Here is an 18,269-nt window from a genome sequence, read left to right as displayed (position 1 = left end):
TAAAACAAATGTTCCTATCACTGTTGGATCCTTATTTATGAATAAAAAGAACAGAACTTGGTCGGTACAACTGCAAAATGAGAATATTTATTATGTATTAATTACACGCGTAAAATGATTAGCGAATAACTTTCGCGGGGGAAGTTTTACGGCAGGAAGTTGCGCTCGATAAACTAACTAAACAGACTAAAGTTTTTGCAGACTCTGTTCGTTAAACGTAAAACGTTTATTAACGTGGAGTGGGCGTATTAATTACAACCTTTGGCAGCTTGCGAAAATAAATAATTGAAAAAGGACGAAGGTCCCCGCGGGCGTGGATAGTTGTTAGGAAAAAAAAATCATTAAACAAACTTTTGAAAAGTAGAGAAACAGGAAGGATCGTCGATCTCACAAGATAACAGCGTTTCTACTTGCAATAATATACCGCGTATCATCCGTGCGCCAAGAACAGAAACTAGAAACTTAATATCGAGTGGCAACGAATTACTTCGAACGCAGCCTAGCGAAGATTAAAGGAAAATTGCCGTATCCTTTATCAAGTTTACTTAACAAACTACGCATGTAAATCGCTTGTTTATTGTTACCGCGCATGTCGATGAACGAGCGTATCGATATCACCTCGATATCACGCCGTGCGTGTCGAGAGAACAGGTCAATAACGATTTAAACGTTTGCAATCAATGACAATTGAATTTTCAGATGTCTAATATTCACAGCATCTCGCAAAATCCGATATTCACGATATCAAAAACGTGAGAGTGTTTCCACAATGAATAAAAATTGATCTCCGCGAGATATATGTGAAAGAGGATAAAATTCACATGTTTTTTCTGTACCGAGAGAGATGGAGAGATTGTTAATTTTGATCATTAATCACATTAATGGCAACCTCTCTCACGTGTACACGTTGCATATTGATATTAAAAATTGATATTAAAATATGCAGAGAGAGACATTCTTATGCGCGTAGACGCAATACGACGAGGACACGAAGTGTCGTGGGAAATTGAAATTTATCCGGACGAGTCAAGACGCCACTAATTGAGTTAAGGCTTAATTAGCCCGCGTTTTCCGAGTGTACGACGGGATGATTTACTCTGTTTGCAGGATACTTTCCGCTGCCGTCGGTTTATTGCCTGGCCTGGATTTGCCTCGACGTGCTGTTTTGCACCGCGAGCATAATGCACTTGTGCACTATAAGCGTGGACCGCTATCTGAGTCTGCGCTATCCGATGAAGTTCGGCCGCAACAAGACCAGGCGAAGGGTAATCTTCAAGATTATTATCGTGTGGCTCCTCAGCATCGCCATGAGTTTGCCCCTGAGCTTAATGTACTCCAAGGTAAGCTCGTCCATTCATTATACACTCAAAAAAATGTTTTGCTGGTCCAGCTAGAATTCTAAAGCTCACAGTTAACATTTAGTGTTTCGTATACCTGCTAGAAAATTGTCTGTGGTACGTGAAATTTGCAGCAGCAGCAGCATTCTAGCAATATCTGCAAGCAAGTTTAGATAGGTGTGAGGATTATACATTCATTTGTCTCTCGTCTTTTTGTCTCTTTAGCCAATATTTATGAAACGTATGACTAGTTTCAATAGGCTTTCTTGCAAAATTTCACAAATAGTTCAGATAGAAATTCTGTTTCTCTCTGTCATCTAACTTTTATTTGTTAAATTAAATATAAAACAACAATATCGCAGTGTTTGGCAATCATTTATCCATTAGCAAATTTCTTATATAAAATTTTTATATAATTATTTCTCGTATCTAAATAATTTTTGCTACTACAAGTACAATTTTCGGACTGCAAGACTACTTTTTTTCATCATTTTTTCATTGTATCATCATACAAAGGTAATTGGGATGGGCTCACAATTAAATATTTCTGGTAACGCGCACTGAATGTTTTTTGCCATGTATGAGACACTCGAATCGATCACGCAGGAAAGAATCACGATGACATTAACATGACGAGGTAAAATGATTAAAAATTCACTTTTCAATCATGACTCAATCGTTTCCTTGTTACTTTGACGTCATCGTGATTTCCTGTTCTGCTTGGGGAGTTTTCAAAAAAATTCAACAGCCAGAACTGTTGCCTTGCTGCTTGCCCTCTCAACTTCTCTATTTCGAGCAACAGCTCGTTAAATATAAGGAGTTCAGGTGCAAGGGTCGTGTTTGCAGCCGTGAATCTTGGTGACCGCGTGACACAATTTTTTTGTCTGTCGCTTATCACCGCACGAAGCACCCGCTCAGAAAACAGAAATCCATTTTCGTAATCTCGCTTCGATCGAACGTGGCTTTTTCAGATGAGTCGAAGGATCGAAAGACGCCGGTACGTTTTCAACTTCGTGCAGCAAATGTTAAATTTCGCCCATTAATATTTTCTCCCTTCCCCCTCCCTCCTCTCTCTCTCTTCTCGTGCATGGAATTTATACTGAAAACCGCTTCCGTAAACGTTCCGCAGCTTGGCTTTCGGGGTAATTTTTGTTGCATCATAATGAAACATCGCGCACGCAAGACGTTCCATGCGGCACGCTTCGTCGTCTTCCAGCCGCTTGTAAAAGTTGCTTTACGAAAGATCGATGCGCAAGTATCAATTTCGGGCGCGTGAAGCCATCAATGCTATTGATGCTGGTCCCGGCTCTGTCACAACGCGAAAGTTTATCGCCGTTCGCGGGAAGTGTCGCTCATCGATCATTCGGCGGGATAAGGGCAGATGGATTTATATACGCGTATATACGAGGGAGTGCATCCGCCGTTTTTCATCGGCCCGGCATCCGAGCAACGGAACGAGACCAACGATATTTTCCCGACGGGGGCGAAATTAATGCGCGAAATGAAGCGACGCTACATTATAAAACGGCGTCCGCTGTTTCGGAAAGCCGGCGCTCGTAAATTCTTAACTAGCCCTTCAACCGCTCGCGCATTTCTGCCGCTGCCGCGTTTGCGCCGCAATTGCCCTCAAAAATCGCGTATTAAATATATCGCCGTAGAAGCGAGGCCGACGCCGCGAAATGTAGCGGACACGTGCAACTTGCATTTCAAACAACTCCGCGTATTATTCTTGTATGATATTCCGCGTTTCGTTTAAAATACGATTACCTTACGGTTCAATCAGTTTACAAATTGCAAAACGATGACGCCCTCTTTCCTCTCTTGGTAATAATTTATGATACTATAAACACACACCGAACGCGCACTCCATTCACGCCGTTCAGTTTGTTTCCTAGTATTTTTCAAACGAAATATTAAAATATTTTAATACGTTTATCTTTCATCCTCTCCCCCTTTTCCCTTCATCTCCATCATATTTAGTCGGAGATTTAATAAAACGGCAATATACGAGATGTGAGACGTTTTAATATTCTCTAAACTTCTTGAGGCGGAATCTCACTCGAAACAAGTGAAAAGGAGAAAAAGTGGAGTCAAAGTGGAGAGCTCACCCTATATGAACGAAAAGTTACGCGAGTTCGAGTGACTCGGTGGTCATTCCACTTTTCGAGTGAAATTTTATTCAAAGGAATTTAATGAGTGCTCTCTAAATTTCTTGGAATGGAGTCTCCCTCGAAACGAGTGATAAGTGGCGGTGTTTTCACTCGAAGCGATTGTGGAAACATTGCCACTCGAAGTGACAAGAGTGACTGTCTCACTCAAACTTGGAGGACATCCTGACTCCATGTGAGCGAGTGTTCAAATCGATTAGAGCGAAAAATATGTTTCCATGACAATGGAGTACGTCAGATTTACTCTTCAATTTCGAATCGAAATGCTCAATTGACTACTGAAAGTGGAGAATTCACTCTGTATGAGTGAAAAAACACTCGAATTCGAGTGATTCCGTGGCAGCGTTGGGCATTAACCGATTGAACCTATTAATTGACTAAAATAGTTGACAAATCAGGATTAATCAATTGTCATGTACAAAATAGATTGATTAACTTAATAGAATAATTCGACTGTATAATATAATCAATTATTATATAATTATTGATGAAACTTTGATTTGACTAATTACACGCTGATTAATAATTAATTTCATCAGTCGGTAAAATTAATTTAACTATTCGTGATTGCATATAATAATTGATTTGTTTTGACTATTGATTCACTGATTACTTTATTTAAAATTTTAATCGATTGATGCCTAACACTGCTCGCGCTGCTCACACTACTTTTGAGTGAAAGAATGCAGTCAGGTTTAGATTCACCTTGTGGCATTTGAAATCTCAAATTTTTTTAAATAAAATTATAGCTATTTATGAGTAGATTAAAGATATATAAGTATCAAAATATGCCTCGCCATCAAAATGGCCTAAAAAATACATATTCTGTCAAAATAAATATCATTAGAATTCTTACAGAAAACGTATAGGAAATATTGCAAGCAATGAAAAAATGAAAATTTTATCAATAAAATAATATGAATTATATATATATATATATATATATTTAATAATATATAAAATAATTATATATATATGAATGTTAATATTTATTAATTTAAGATGACTTTTATCAAGCTCTGATTAACTGAATCGTTGATCAAATCCGTTATAACTAGCAGAATTGATCAATAGCTATTTGCCTATCAACAGCGTTACAATTTCATCAAAAAATAATATTTCAAATACCACAAAATCTTAGCTAAAATCTTATGAGCTTAGCTTCTCTCTTTCATTCCGAGAAATTCAGAGAATAAGAAACACTCATTGTAGATTCAACTTTTCACCCTTTTTACTTCTTAATGATATTAATCATTACCATTACAGATACGTGCATTATCGTATCATGTTGTTGTCGTAGTACACGGAGAAAAATACATCGCGCCGCGAGAAAGAGAAAGAGGCAACGGCAACAATGAAGTAATTAGACGTCGCCTTGAATTTTCGCGAACAAAAGCACGACTGCAAATTCGGTCTGGAAAATAACCCACCGAGCGCTACGGCTTTCACGGAATGTTCACGGCGCGTGTACACGTCTAACAGATTATTTTCTTGCCTAGCCGGCTTGTGTTCATCGTCGTTCAAAAGTTTCCGGCAAGCAGCTCTCTCTCTCTCTCTCTCTCTCTCTCTCTCTCTCTCTCTCTCTCTCTCTCTCGCTCTCCCGCAAATGCGCCAACTACTTTCGTTTCTTAGTGAGACGAACACACCGCAAACCATCGACGAGTTTGTCGGACAAGTTTCACAGCGAGTTGGCGGCAGCGCCATTTACCAAGCGCGTTTCCTTACGGGGTATCGATCGCGGGAATTTCGCGGCAGCCGTGCTCATTCAAAATTCCATCCGATGCACCGACTGAAATGCGCCCGACGTCGACGGCAGCGGTGGCGAGAAAGGGTGAGCACCAAGGAGGACAAAAATATTCCGCGAGCCTGGTTTTATATAGAAATATTCCGCATTCTCCTTTTGTTTCAATATTATCTCGTCCGAGTGAGTTACTTCGCGAGCGAGAGCATTGTAACTCGGCTTTTTCGTTTCCGTAATCGGAACTCGCCAAGAATGCAAGAGAATTCTCAGATCTCCGCCTATATCCGAGTCCGAAAATTCTCAGGGGAGCGCAGAAATCTCAAGATCCTCTCCAATGCTTTGAATTCCCGGCGTCTCGATGTGCTTCTAAGTATCCATCCACTTTCGACGTCTCGACTTACCGGATCCCGGAGTCCTCTCGTCCTCGATTTTCTCCGCGCGTGCCTGTCCGATCTCCTCCCGTCCTTGAAACATCCTGACAAATTAAAGAGCGTAATGACATCACGACTCGACCGGCAAGCCCAGCTTCTTCGACTGTCGCGTCGAGTATTATCGACTGACGTCGAGCGGAACTCGCCGCTTCGGCGTTCAACGCGCGACACGTGCGGCGACGTGCCGCACACAACACACGCGCGGACCTGCACGTGCGCGCAATCTCGTCACGGAGGGTTGCATCTCCCTGCACTCATCAGCGGACATTACGACCTTCGCTCGATCATTCCGTCGGCACGGAACTGGAATACGAGCTGACCATTAACGGGCAGACGGTGACTGAGGACGGAAGTATACTTCAGGCAAGATTCATGTCCGCTCCGCGAAAAGGGCTGGCTGGGTGGTAATAGACCGCCCTACGAGTTCCACATCAAAGTTTAGTGATGAATACAATGAATTATGGAGAATTGTTGCTTCATGATAATTCCCCTCGGCGGTCTCTCGTGAAACGTGGAAATAAAGTGTTCGAATAAAATTACAAAAATACGATTCCCTCTTTATTCATGTGTGCTCTCTCTTTTTCTCTCTCTTGCTTTCTTTTCGTGTGTCTCTGACATTTTTCTGTGTCTCTTATATGTCTCTGACATTAATTAACGTTCGTAAACAATTTATAAAAGAACAAGAGTCGTGAAGATTCCGACAGCGAGCTTACTTATGATCATCGCGCACTATGAGAATTATTTCGCAACATATCTTGAATGCTCCCTTGTTGTGCACTTCCTACAACGCAGTTATAACCCCAGAGAGTTCTTTCCTAAGATGAAAAGAAGTGAAATCACATTGCGCATTATTATCTCATAGAAAAAGAATCCCCATTCATAATTTCGTAAATAATTAAATCTGCAGGCTATTCGTTAATTTATTTTCTCGGTTGGGAAACGTGGTTAACGGATGGCGAGGTGAGAATGATTGATAACACGGGTGTCTTTGACGCAATAAATTTATTCGAGTTCGCAATACTTTGCTAATTAAACATATAGATGGGAATCGCGACGAATATAAAAAAACAGGCGTGTGATATTAACGGAAAGTGAGGACGAGTGTATCGCGATTTCATCGCGATGACGAATGACGGGCGTGTCGGGATGACAGAACGAGGCGACGCGTGTTTTCACCCCTTAATCCTCGGTGTACTCGAAGGGCTCGGGCGGCTCGGCTTCCTTCTCCTCGTCGGGCTTTGGCCCGAAGGCTGAAACAAACCGGAAGCTTTCACAGCACACGCCTACAACACTCACGTGCTTGCTAGTCAGCCAGAAAACTAATCGAACTGCCGCCCACCCAATTACGGACTCGCACATTCGGAATTATTACACGCCACAAAAGTCACGATAACGATACGAAGGATCTTTTAATTGCTTCAATACACCGCAATCGCATTTATCTTCTATGGAACAGTATAAAAACGAAAATTTCGCAGTTAAATTTTACAATATCAAATACATAAATTGTACAAAGCTAAAAAATTTAAAGAGCAACAATATTGCTGCAAATCTCTTCCTGTACTTTGACTGTCCCAATATATTACTGTAAATTCTTCCCTATACTAATATTGATGAATAATTTTTCTTTCGCGAGATCATGCTTGCTGAATTTCAAAATTTAAAGGACCTTTTTCTTGCTACTTGAAATGAGTGAATTGAGAATCGATTACTCACCGGCGACAGGTTCGACTAGTTCCTCCTCGGTATCGGTTTGGATGTGCTTGACCATGACGATACCACCAATTTGAATATCTTTGACAGGAACGTAATGACTGCCCTCGACCAGCTGAATAACCTTCAATTGCTGACGCAAAACTCGAGCGGGATTTTGAAGAATCTCGAAGTTCGGTTCCGGTTCCTTCTTCTCCTTCTCTTCGTCCTTGCCCTTCTTCTCGGTCTTCTCCTTGGGATCTTTGACCTCCTTAGTCTCCTTCTCATCTTTGTCCTTCTTCTTTTCGTCCTTCTCCTTCGAAGATGACGCTTCCTTCACCTCCGGCAACTCCTTCGTCTCCGAGGGCGGATCCTGCAATTTTTCATTATTTTCCCTTCCTATGAAACAAACCTCCGCACTTCCCGTCGCGACAGGCGACGTAATTAAAATCTGTTAGCGTGTCCTTTTCCGTGTTTTTGCATTATAAAGTTCCAAGATAGGATGTTCCTAACGAACGTCGACGTTTCAGAAAAAAAAAATTGGATTTTCTGACAACATAAACGTGAGGAATCCCGTCCAAAGGTAATGAATCTTCTAACTTGAAGTTTGATATATTTGAACACTTAAAATAAAAAATATAGAATCCGCAAAATCGCGAGTTTAAAAGTTTTGTCAACAAATCCAAGAGTGTTAAAAATGTAGAAATCTATAAATTCAAGGTATATCGTGCAAGAAATCAAAAAAGCTCATAAAATTCGTTCAAAAATTCAAAGACCTACGTAGATCCAAAAGTTTCGAGATCCAAGACATCAGCCCGTGGATCCAAAAATCAAAAAAAATTCCGAATCATTTTCGTGAGGAGAAGCGCAGGAGCAAAAAATTCAGAATCCTGAGATTCTCGAGGATCCCGCAATTGGAGACGGATTCACCGCTCGTACGTTATACAGAAGCCTCGATATCAAAACCAAATCCCTGGGACACTCCTTATCGGAACTCCTCCGAGCGTGTTCGCCAAGAAAAGGACAGGCGAGTAAACAATGTTTCCCCTCAACTAACCACGTCCATCTTCTCGTGCGAATCCCTGGCCCTTCTCTCGGACTCCCGTCGCCTGGCACGCGCTGCGATGCTGAGCACGGCAGTGGTGACCTTCTCCCTCTCCTCCCGCTTCTTCTCCTCGAGGGGCGCAGGATAAGCGTAAACACTCGGTCTGGCGTTCGACCTGATCTCCAGCTTGGGCATCTTCAGCTGGGCGTTGAGCGCGATCAGGCACGTTGGTGTGAAGGCCAAGGCCAAGCAGTGCGCCAGCGGGAACCAGTACCAGTACTGGGTGAACACCAAGGCTCCAACCACCGCCAGCATATTCGTATGACCCGTTCTCGATTGCAGTGACACGGTCACGTTGCGGCCACCTGAGAAAGACGCAAGTCCGTGCGTTTTTATTTCGCGGCTATGCTAGCAATCGCTTTTCCATGGCCTCAGGAAAGAAAGAAAGAAAAGGAGAGAGAGAGAGAGAGAGGGAGGGAGAAGATTATCGGGATTATCGGAACTCTAAAAAGCTGTGCCGATAAAGGTGAAGGCTCTCGGTTGCTTGCGGCGGCAGATTCACGCGGGATCGAGAAACTCTCAAGATCCGAGGAGTTCAGGATGAGAAAAGCAGTAAAAGTCGAAAGACGTACGTTTCGAAGATCCAAGAAAATTTTATCGTGGATCGAAACGAGGATTCTCAAATGTCTCCGCCAGACTCGGTTACACATAGGAAACTTCTTCTTGAAGACTTACCGGCGTCGATGATTCCTTGCGCCAAAATAGCTCCGAACTTCGCCATGACATCCTCGTGTTTATCCACTACTACTTTGGCGTATAGAGCTCGAAAATCCTTGACGCGGGGACATGTAGATTCCGTCTGTTGGATCAGGATCATGGCGGAGGCGATCAACGCGCCTTGCCTGACGAAGTTCACGGGGTCATTCGTCATTGGGTCCAGCAACGCGATAGCCTCCTTCAGGCCTGTACCAGCACAGGCGATACCTAAAGCCATTGCCGCGCCGTATCTCACATGAGGATTGTAGCTCTCCGCCAAGAGCGAGACAACACTGGGACATTGCTCCGGAGTCCTGGAACATACAAGACAATCGTGCTCCTAATTCTCGGCTCCTGATTCCTGCTTGTGTGCACGCGAACAGTCGCACAATCAAATAACGATAAAAGCTCGCGGCAGATATAAAACTGCATCATCATTAAAGTTTAATCATAATCCAGTAGAACGAATATTCTCGATATCTTTTTTTCACCAATTTCATATCCCGTCCCATTGCTTCTTTCACATTTTTCTAATTAACATTGGTTAATAAAATATTTTCTTTCTTGTGTCGTGCGATGTCACGCGACTGTAATTATTTTATATTCCTATATCAACCAATTAAAATGCCACGAATGATTCGTGTTAGTGTTAATTTTAATTAGCACATCAGATATAATAATATATCTACCAATTTGTTCAATTCTTTTCATCTTTCGAATAATATACAATAATAATACAATAATAATAAGTAATATAAGTATATAATAATAATAAATTATATATTGTAATAATAAATTATATTATATATATTGTATAATACACGCGTCGGATGTTAATTTCCTGCTTTCGTTCTGTTTTAGGAAGACGAGTCGGTGCTGGTGGACGGAGAATGTCAGATCCCGGACCCTCTTTACAAGTTAATTGGTAGCATAATATGTTTCTATATTCCCCTGGGTGTTATGCTGCTAACGTATGCGTTAACGGTGAGACTGCTGGCGGAGCAACAGCAGAACATCGGTGGGACTGCAGCAGGTTGGTCATCGGGATGGTTGGGTGCTCCTCAGGGCGCACCCTCTGCAGCAGGTTAGTGTATTGTCACGTACACTAGCCTGTTTACACTCCTTCTCCACCCTCCCACGGGACAGAAATTCCGGGCTCACCCGACCGCTACCCCAGATCTACACGAAACACTCGCATACATTCCCGTCTTTTTATCGGTCCTATTTCGATTTACTTTTTTAACAACAATGTCATTATCGTTGCGTTGTCATTGCGCGGGTATAATGTATGATAGAAAACCTACGCAACGACAACATAACAACACTATTGTTAAAAGTTATAGAACCCACTCTGTAGGTCTCGAACAATTCTTGCATATTCTTTGAGCTTTCATTAGTTGATTATTTCTTCCTCTCTCTTTTTCCTTTTCAAATATAAATTTATGATAAACTAAATATAAGTGCGTTTGATTGATAATTCACGGCCTTCAACGCTCAAGTATATCAGCGTTCTGGGCCCTACGCAAGCGTAGTGTCTTTTATCTTGCATGTTAAGAATTTCACTATTCCATCAAGACCACTTCTGTCAAATTTCCTGTTCTTTTCCTGTCCGTCCAATGATGATAAAAAAGAAATAAAGAGCATTGCCGCTACTGTCCAGATCGTACTTTCGTCAATTTTCTCCTTTTTGCGAGATTTCCACTTGTGAATAAAAGAGAAATAAAAATAATGGATATAGCTACATATCGCCAAATGTTCTTCTTTCCAATTTAAAATTTTTTTTTCGCCCACTACCGAGCGATTCTCCCGCGCGACAATATTTCCTGCTTTTTCCCCGAGGGCACAGTTATTCGAAAACGAGCCGCAGAATACAGAAGCGGCGGCTGTGTGTGATTTAGTTTCTCCGCACGATATAAAAATTATTTATTCCGATTTATCGGCCGGCTTCCGGCGGCGATACTTCAAAGGAAACCGCGCCTCGTAGGCGTCTCATAAACGTTTCCCGAGCTGCGCAAATTCGCCGTTCTGAAACAAAGCACTCTTCAGAGAGAAGACGTGAGAGAGAGAGAGAGAAAAAGAGAGAGAGAGCCTCTCCCTTCCGGGGCAGAAAGTTTCGCCGGAAGCCACCGTTTATTGTCGCTTTGATTTTGCCCAACAACCTTCCGATTACCGCGACAAACGGAATTTGCACACCAACTTCACACGGAAATGCATTTTGTCATTCAACATGCTACATCGCGCAATTATTGCGTTTTAAAACGCACTTTCGTCATGTTTCGTGAGCGATTTGAGCAAGAAGCGAGTCGCGCTCGAGGCAATGTAGAATTCAAGACGCCAAGAATAAATATTGACTGGTAATTTAAAGGCAAGATGCTTTTCTTCTTCCTTAAAAATACGTTTACATATTTTAAAATCAGCTTCCACTGCAGACAGCTTCGCAATTAATGATAAATGATCTTGAGAAATGTTCGAACAAGAAGAAACAATATAAATTAAGAACATTAAATTCAACTGAAAATCCCTCTGAAAATGTTTATACACTGAGAGATAGAAAAAATATCTAAAAAAATTAAAAAAATTAATATGTGGGGGAGTATTAATAATATACACATGTCCACATTGAAGTAAACATATTCAAAACATGTTTACTTCAATTTAAATTCTTTTTTTAAATACGATAAACAATTGTTTTCATGAAGAGCAACGCGGCTTTAGGAAAATGTATATCTTTTTTAAAGAAAGAAAGAAAGACATTTTTTCTCGATGTAAATATATATATATATATATATATATATATATATATATATATATATATATATATATATATATATATTAGTAATAAGTTATTAATATTTATCGAATCAATATATTTTGTTTTTAAATATTTATTCTCTCAGTGTACAAGTAGGGGAATTTTCCTGAAAGGGCCATTTTTTGCGTGTTTTATTCATCATACGCTTTGTGTGCGTATCTTTAATATAATGTTAAAAAATCTAATAGAGTTTCATTTTCGATTCACACCCTTCCATCTTCTAAAGTCTCAATACATCTTCAACGCGCCCGCTGTATAAAACATAAGCTCTTCTCACGACACGAGGCACTCAAAGGATTTTAGCACGCGTCGCGTGCTGCAATCCCCGAATCCCAAAGAATACTAAGTGCCTGTGAATGGAGCTCGCGCCATGAGAAGTATCGATTAATTTCATTTCGACGAGTAGCCGGAAGCGGCCTCCTTAGCATATTGTGTCGCATCCGGGATCTTTGCATAATGGCCGGAATTTGCATATCTCGTCGTGGACGTTGGTGAGTTGAGGGTGGGTTCGTGCTGACGAAATTTCTTGTCGCGAGAACGCTAGGCAGAAGTCCGCCGTCCAGTCCCATCGTCGATCTTGGGATCGATCTTTCCGTAAAAACGAACCGTTCCGCCGCCATTAATCATGTGACTGTCGTCAGCCTCGTATTTTCAATGGCAAACACGATGCACGGGGAATTATACACAACAGTGCAGCAAAACAGAAGCACACGAATAGCTTATAAGAACAATCGGCTATCCCGAAGAGGATCGACCAAACCACAATTGTGACTCGCTTCGCCTCAAAAACATTCCGACATTCTCGTTTCATTACCGCTCACAAAACTTATATTCTTCAGGAAATGTTCCAACTAAACTGCTTTGCGCTCCAAGAAATCGTTTCACATCTCCCATCCACTAAAATTGCTCAAACCGTCTTCCGATAAAAGCTCGCTGCAATCCTGTTCTCCAATATTGCCCGGCTGTCAAAACCACTAGAATCTCACATAGAAAAAATTTCCAGTTGAAAAAACACTGCAGAAGTTTCTCCCCAAAAAAATAAAGAGGAAAAAATTATTAGATTAACAAATCGCTGGAATTTCGATAAAACGCTAAAAGACTCGATGCTGCCCGATAATTTACAGGTCTCGAAAGGCGAGGCACCTGGAAGCGGTTCCTTCTCAACAAAAGCTCCGGCGGGAGCGGCGGCACCCCGCAGCACACTTCCGGCACGTCAACCGACACCGAGCTGACTACCCTCGACACCCATGAGCTTTGGCTCCCGGAAAGCGAACCACCACCCTCGGCCATGTCCGCCCTTCACGCCTTCGGCGCGGAGATGCTGAAGCTGTCGAGGGGTCTCGAGGGAATGGCCAACCCCGGAAGCCAGACTCCATCGAGATCGACGTCTCAGCATCAGCAGCAGCATCAACACGGGCCATCGCACCGCAGATGCAGCTTCCGCAACGGGTATGGCCGACTTGTGTCAGAAATCAGCCAGTCATGCTTGAGAACCAAGGCTGTCCTTTCCACACGGGCTTCCCTTATATTTTATCATTAAATCTCCCGTCACTTGCATCGTGTGAGTAAAATTCATGGAAACCTTGACGATCCCAACGAAAGGAACGAAGCAAATGTACGAGAAGCAATAGGTAAAAAAGTGCACAAATTGAAAATATAAACCGTGACACTCATAAATGACAAAAGGTCATAAATGGGCAAGTAATGTACAAACAGTAATTAACAGACACAAGAAATACTGCTAATTCTTCTCGTTTGATCTTCATTTCATTCACAACGGATTTGTATAGATATGTTTTTCTTCTATTTTTAAAAGAGATTCCTCAGAGAATCGTGAATGTTCCAAAGTAAATGGCACTGTTTATACTTGGATTTATTTGACTTTAATTCGGAAAATTCGTCTCTACACGACCTTTACTTCATTTGCATCATCAAGAGTTCGTTATTATTATTTTCTTCTCTATCCGACATCGTCGAATATAACTGATTCGTTTTGCGCGGAACACCTTGCGCGCACGAAGGTGACATTTCTCTCTGGCGCAATTTTACAAAGAGGGAATTTCTGAGCTTGTCTAGGTTTTCATGGAGAAGCTCTCAATTATTAACGCACATATCCATCGCGTTGTAACCTCGGCTCTCAAAACACGCCATTGTGCCTGACGGCGGAGCGTTTCTGTGGCAATACGACGGCACGAATTTGTGTCACTTTGTCACTCCAGCTCGCGGAACACCGTGACTGCCACGACGCGGTTAGCCCGCGCGTCAAGTCAACTTACTATTATGACCGGCGTTTCGGGCGAGTTCATGTCGCACGGTATACTCGGAAGCGACCTTCGGAAAGTCACAAACAAAACGATTCTTGCGTTTGTAATCGGACTCAGTGTGCACGATGAAATTAGTGTCTACCTCCCGGAGGGCAGGAAATTTGCGAATTAAAAGCATCGCGTGCGACATTTGACAGATTTCCCGAAGAAAACCCCCTGAGAACGCCGCACGCGACTTACACAGAAAAGTTTCTGCGACAAGTATTCTTTGTTTGTAGCCAAAATTTATTACGTAAATCTGCAAAGTCTGATCGATATTCGGTCTGAATGCATCTCAGATCTCTTGACATTTTTCTACCAAGAAGAATAACTCAGATAAAAAGTTTCTCTTAAGGCTCCTGGTCCCTCGCCGTGGAACTTGCGACTTATGACGTCAGTAGGGAGAAAAAGTATGCTCAAAATTCTTGCAAAATATGCTGAAATGACAGGACATGTCCACCAAGTAATCCTTGGAATCGTTTGAGCAGATTTGTGAAACATTCTGAAAACTTTCCTTTCGCTCTAACTAATAAGCTTTTTAGCCTACCTTTCCTCATGATTTCATCATGTTAAATTTGCGACTATTTATTGATTGTTAGAGCAAAAAAAAGAAATATTTTACAAATGTGCTCAATCGGTCACAAATGTCATTTTGTGGATATAACATTTCATTTCAAAATATTTCGCAAGAATTTTAGGCATACGTGTGTGTGTTTTCTCGCTTCTAATGTCATTAATCAAGATGGCCGCGACGAGGACACAGGAGCCTTGGCCAGAAGCGCAAATATAATACTAAACTCTCCGATATATATATAGAATGTCCGTCAGTATATGTTAACTCCTAAGCCCTTTGACGAACCAAATTTTGCATAGTTACTCTCTAAGACCCTGTAGAAAATATAGGCCATGTACTATGAAACCTGGATACCTCATCCTCTCCCTCTGACTTTATCCCCTTGACACTTTATGATAACCCAAACGACGCCGGATAGTTGAAGCTAGTCGGTTATAAGTCCTCAGAGGGCTACTCGATATTTGTCCCTTTTGATACTTTTCATCCGCCAACAATATCTCGAAAAATCAAGATATCGGCAGTGAAAGACGCCAATTTAAAAAATCATCCCCAAATTCGTCGTAAAAATACGGGATAAAGGTAAAGCGAGAAAAATCTGGGTGACGCCTTATATACAGGATCATCGCCTGCTTCCTGAAGGTAGAACGAACCGCAAGTGAATCGTGAGAGGGGAATTATATTTGACGACGTTTAGAGTTTCCAGCGTCTCGGCGGATCGACGGGGAAACGCAAGCTGAAAGTGGAACGAGAACGTCGAGAGTGCGACGGGAATATTAAACGACTCTACCAACTCCTCCCGCCGTCGTCCCGCTCCGTCCTCGTCTCTCTCTCTCTCTCTCTCTCTCTCTCTTTCTCTCTCCTCGTCGTAGTAAAATATGTTTCAATCATAATCCACCGATCCACGGTTACGCTGTATTGCCTGCTCGATTTTCTGTCCCCGCCCTGCCTCGATCCGTGTGTCCTATAAAAGGAGCGCGTTTCAAGCAAGAATCTTCAAAGGACCAAACAACATCGGGAGAACGAAACGCCGATAAGAAGTCAAAGAAAATGGAGCTCAAGAATTTAACGATTTCTGCCAGTGTAAAGTACAAATTCGTGAATATACGGAGGAGGAGGTAGCGGGAGCGCACGTGATCCTGAAGATATTTTCAGAGAGGATGTGTCGGGAATCCTGTAAACGGTCACGTCGAGCATTGCCTCTTGGATTTCCCCCCCTCTTGATCCACGTTGGATTCTTTGAGCGGAGTACATTTATCGAAGCTTACGCGAATCTTCCTCGAAGAACTATAAACGGTGTCGTGATGATCGTTCCCAGCGATCTGAAAGGCTCGTGGAAACAACATTCGTGAACCCGACAATACCTTCCAGGATGAATTCGCAAATCGGGCGTTTAGTTCACGCGACCCTCGAAGGAAGCTTCTCAAAAAGAGAACTTCAAGCTCGTATGTCGCGTTGTATCCTGAATCCTCTGTTCTACCTTTGATCCCGCGAGTGCTTCAAGAAATATATTTAAAGGTCAAACCTTTAAAGGGGTTGTAAGGTACTGAGAGCGATCACGAAAATGCTCGTAATTGAAGAGAATCTCAGATTTGCACAGAACTCGCGCGATTCCGCGCGAGATGGAAATTCGGCAGATCGAGTTGCGCGGATCCTGGAATAATTTCCACGGACTCGAAGCTTCTTCTTGTCTCTTTTCCTTCCCGATAAAATTGCGGAACGTAGAGGTGTCGGGAAATGCGATAGCTGTCGCGACGGAAGTCTTTCGAAACCAAAGAGACACACGGCGCACCCGTGACACGCACGATGGCGGATTTTCAGGGCGCAAGCGGCCTGGAAAAATTCCGCGTAGCGCGGAAAAGCGGAATCGTATCGCACGATCGGGCGCCGCTGAAAGGCGAAAATCTCTCAAAGTAAATTGGCGCAATCATTAAATACCTCGCAATCTGCTCTTTGAGATCGCGGGCTTCCTTTCAGCTGCGAAAATTCCGTTTTTTTACTCTTGCACCTACTAATGGACGTATCAATAACGGAATCACGGAGAGCGAACTCTTATTTAATAGCGAACCCATTAACCTTTACTTGGAAGTCCCATTACGTCCTGCACTAAAATTTCAAACGTATATTAAATCGTGAAAATCTCTGAGTGACATTTTTCCCTTTTCCTTCTTGAAAAGCGCGGTTAAATTTAACACCAAATTAGTTGTAATAATTTATAACCGACATTTCAACTCAGCTTCCCATAACAAAGAGCAAAATAAATTTGCGACTGCAAGAGGCTTTCTTGTTGATTAATTGTTAATACCATTTTATCGCGCAAACGCAAAATATTAAAATTATAATATTCGCCTACACTGAAAGGAAGAATGGGAAACTGTAAATATTTATTCGGTAGATAACTACTACTAATAACACATATATTTATTTATATTAATATAAAATATTTTTCAAACAAGATAAAATCTCTTGAAACATTAAGAACACTTTAGTTTTTCATGAAAGCAATTATTTATTCTGTTTAAGAGAATTTAGATTTAAATAAATATATTATTAATATCCATAAAATATTCACTATTTTTTAAATATTTTTGCACAGGAAAATCTATTGTGTCATTTTTTGTGTAAAGATTATAAAAGATAAATTCAGATCGCGAAACTTTTCTTTAGAGATTTTCTTAGAAAGAAGCCGAAAGGCTTAACTTAAAGTCATTTAAAAAATAATTAACAACTGATAAATCGAATTAAATTCCGTAATAAACGACTCCCGAGATAAGTTGCTCGTTTCGCCAAACGCCCTCCTTTACTTTATCAACGAAGTAAAATTGCTTGTCGGGAGATAAAAGCCGAACAAGAAGGCGATTTGTCCTCTCGGCCATTTTTCGCGCCGGTCGAATTTCTCGAAAATCTTGTCGGGGTGGGCCACGTGGCTCGGACGACGCGCGATGCGACGCGACGCGACGGTCACGCGTCAAAAAGGTCACCGCGACGAGAAAACCCATTTATACACGGTGGCCTCAAAGTGGATTGCACTTAGCTGCCGGCATTCAAAGTGTAAAACGGACCGGTCCCGGGGGACGGAAAGGGCGACCGAAGGAGTGGGGTTGCAGGTGGTGAGTTTCGCTCGCTCGTTCTCTCGCGGTCGTACTTAAGTAAACTGCTCTTGCCCCACGTGAGCCTCTAATAAAGGAATGCACTTAGAACCGACCGTGCTTCTCTGAACGCATCAAACGAAGATCACTTCTCTATCGCGCGGGAGTACTCAGCTTTTCGAAGCGAGAGTCACTCTTTGTCGATTTCTCCAGTTAAATAAACACAGTCCGTCACAAAAGCCCTTCTCCTCGTGTTTTTCTCTCTCTCCCTCTCTCTTCCTCCCCCCCCCTCTCTCTCTCTCTCTCTCTCTCTCTCTCTCTCTC

The 18,269-nt window shown here is 42.0% G+C and overlaps 2 protein-coding genes across 3 annotated transcripts in view; one reads left to right on the top strand and one right to left on the bottom strand.

Annotated features, from left to right (window-relative positions):
- Positions 1 to 18,269, top strand: part of LOC116843255 (5-hydroxytryptamine receptor 1A) — a 60,505-nt gene that overhangs the window by 36,686 nt on the left and 5,550 nt on the right. For both annotated transcript variants that reach the window (XM_032813529.1, XM_032813527.1), the window contains 3 exons: positions 1,108 to 1,340; positions 10,032 to 10,254; positions 13,107 to 13,431. In XM_032813529.1, the coding sequence (XP_032669420.1) occupies positions 1,108 to 1,340; positions 10,032 to 10,254; positions 13,107 to 13,431 (781 nt within the window). The remainder of the gene's footprint in view (positions 1 to 1,107; positions 1,341 to 10,031; positions 10,255 to 13,106; positions 13,432 to 18,269) is intronic.
- Positions 6,661 to 18,269, bottom strand: part of LOC116843254 (26S proteasome non-ATPase regulatory subunit 1) — a 56,879-nt gene continuing 45,270 nt past the window's right edge. Inside the window, exons 11-14 of the mRNA XM_032813526.1 lie at positions 9,150 to 9,484; positions 8,427 to 8,779; positions 7,394 to 7,742; positions 6,661 to 6,927 (exon numbers count right to left, since the gene is read on the bottom strand). Of these exons, the coding sequence (XP_032669417.1) occupies positions 6,857 to 6,927; positions 7,394 to 7,742; positions 8,427 to 8,779; positions 9,150 to 9,484 (1,108 nt within the window). The 3' untranslated portion in view covers positions 6,661 to 6,856. The remainder of the gene's footprint in view (positions 6,928 to 7,393; positions 7,743 to 8,426; positions 8,780 to 9,149; positions 9,485 to 18,269) is intronic.

The sequence above is a fragment of the Odontomachus brunneus genome, unplaced genomic scaffold, assembly GCF_010583005.1.
Source record: "Odontomachus brunneus isolate Ranch 3 - 2012 unplaced genomic scaffold, Obru_v1 Obru_scaffold_031, whole genome shotgun sequence".
NCBI classification, from domain to species: Eukaryota; Metazoa; Arthropoda; class Insecta; order Hymenoptera; family Formicidae; genus Odontomachus; species Odontomachus brunneus.
This window is presented reverse-complemented; position numbering and strand designations above follow the sequence as displayed.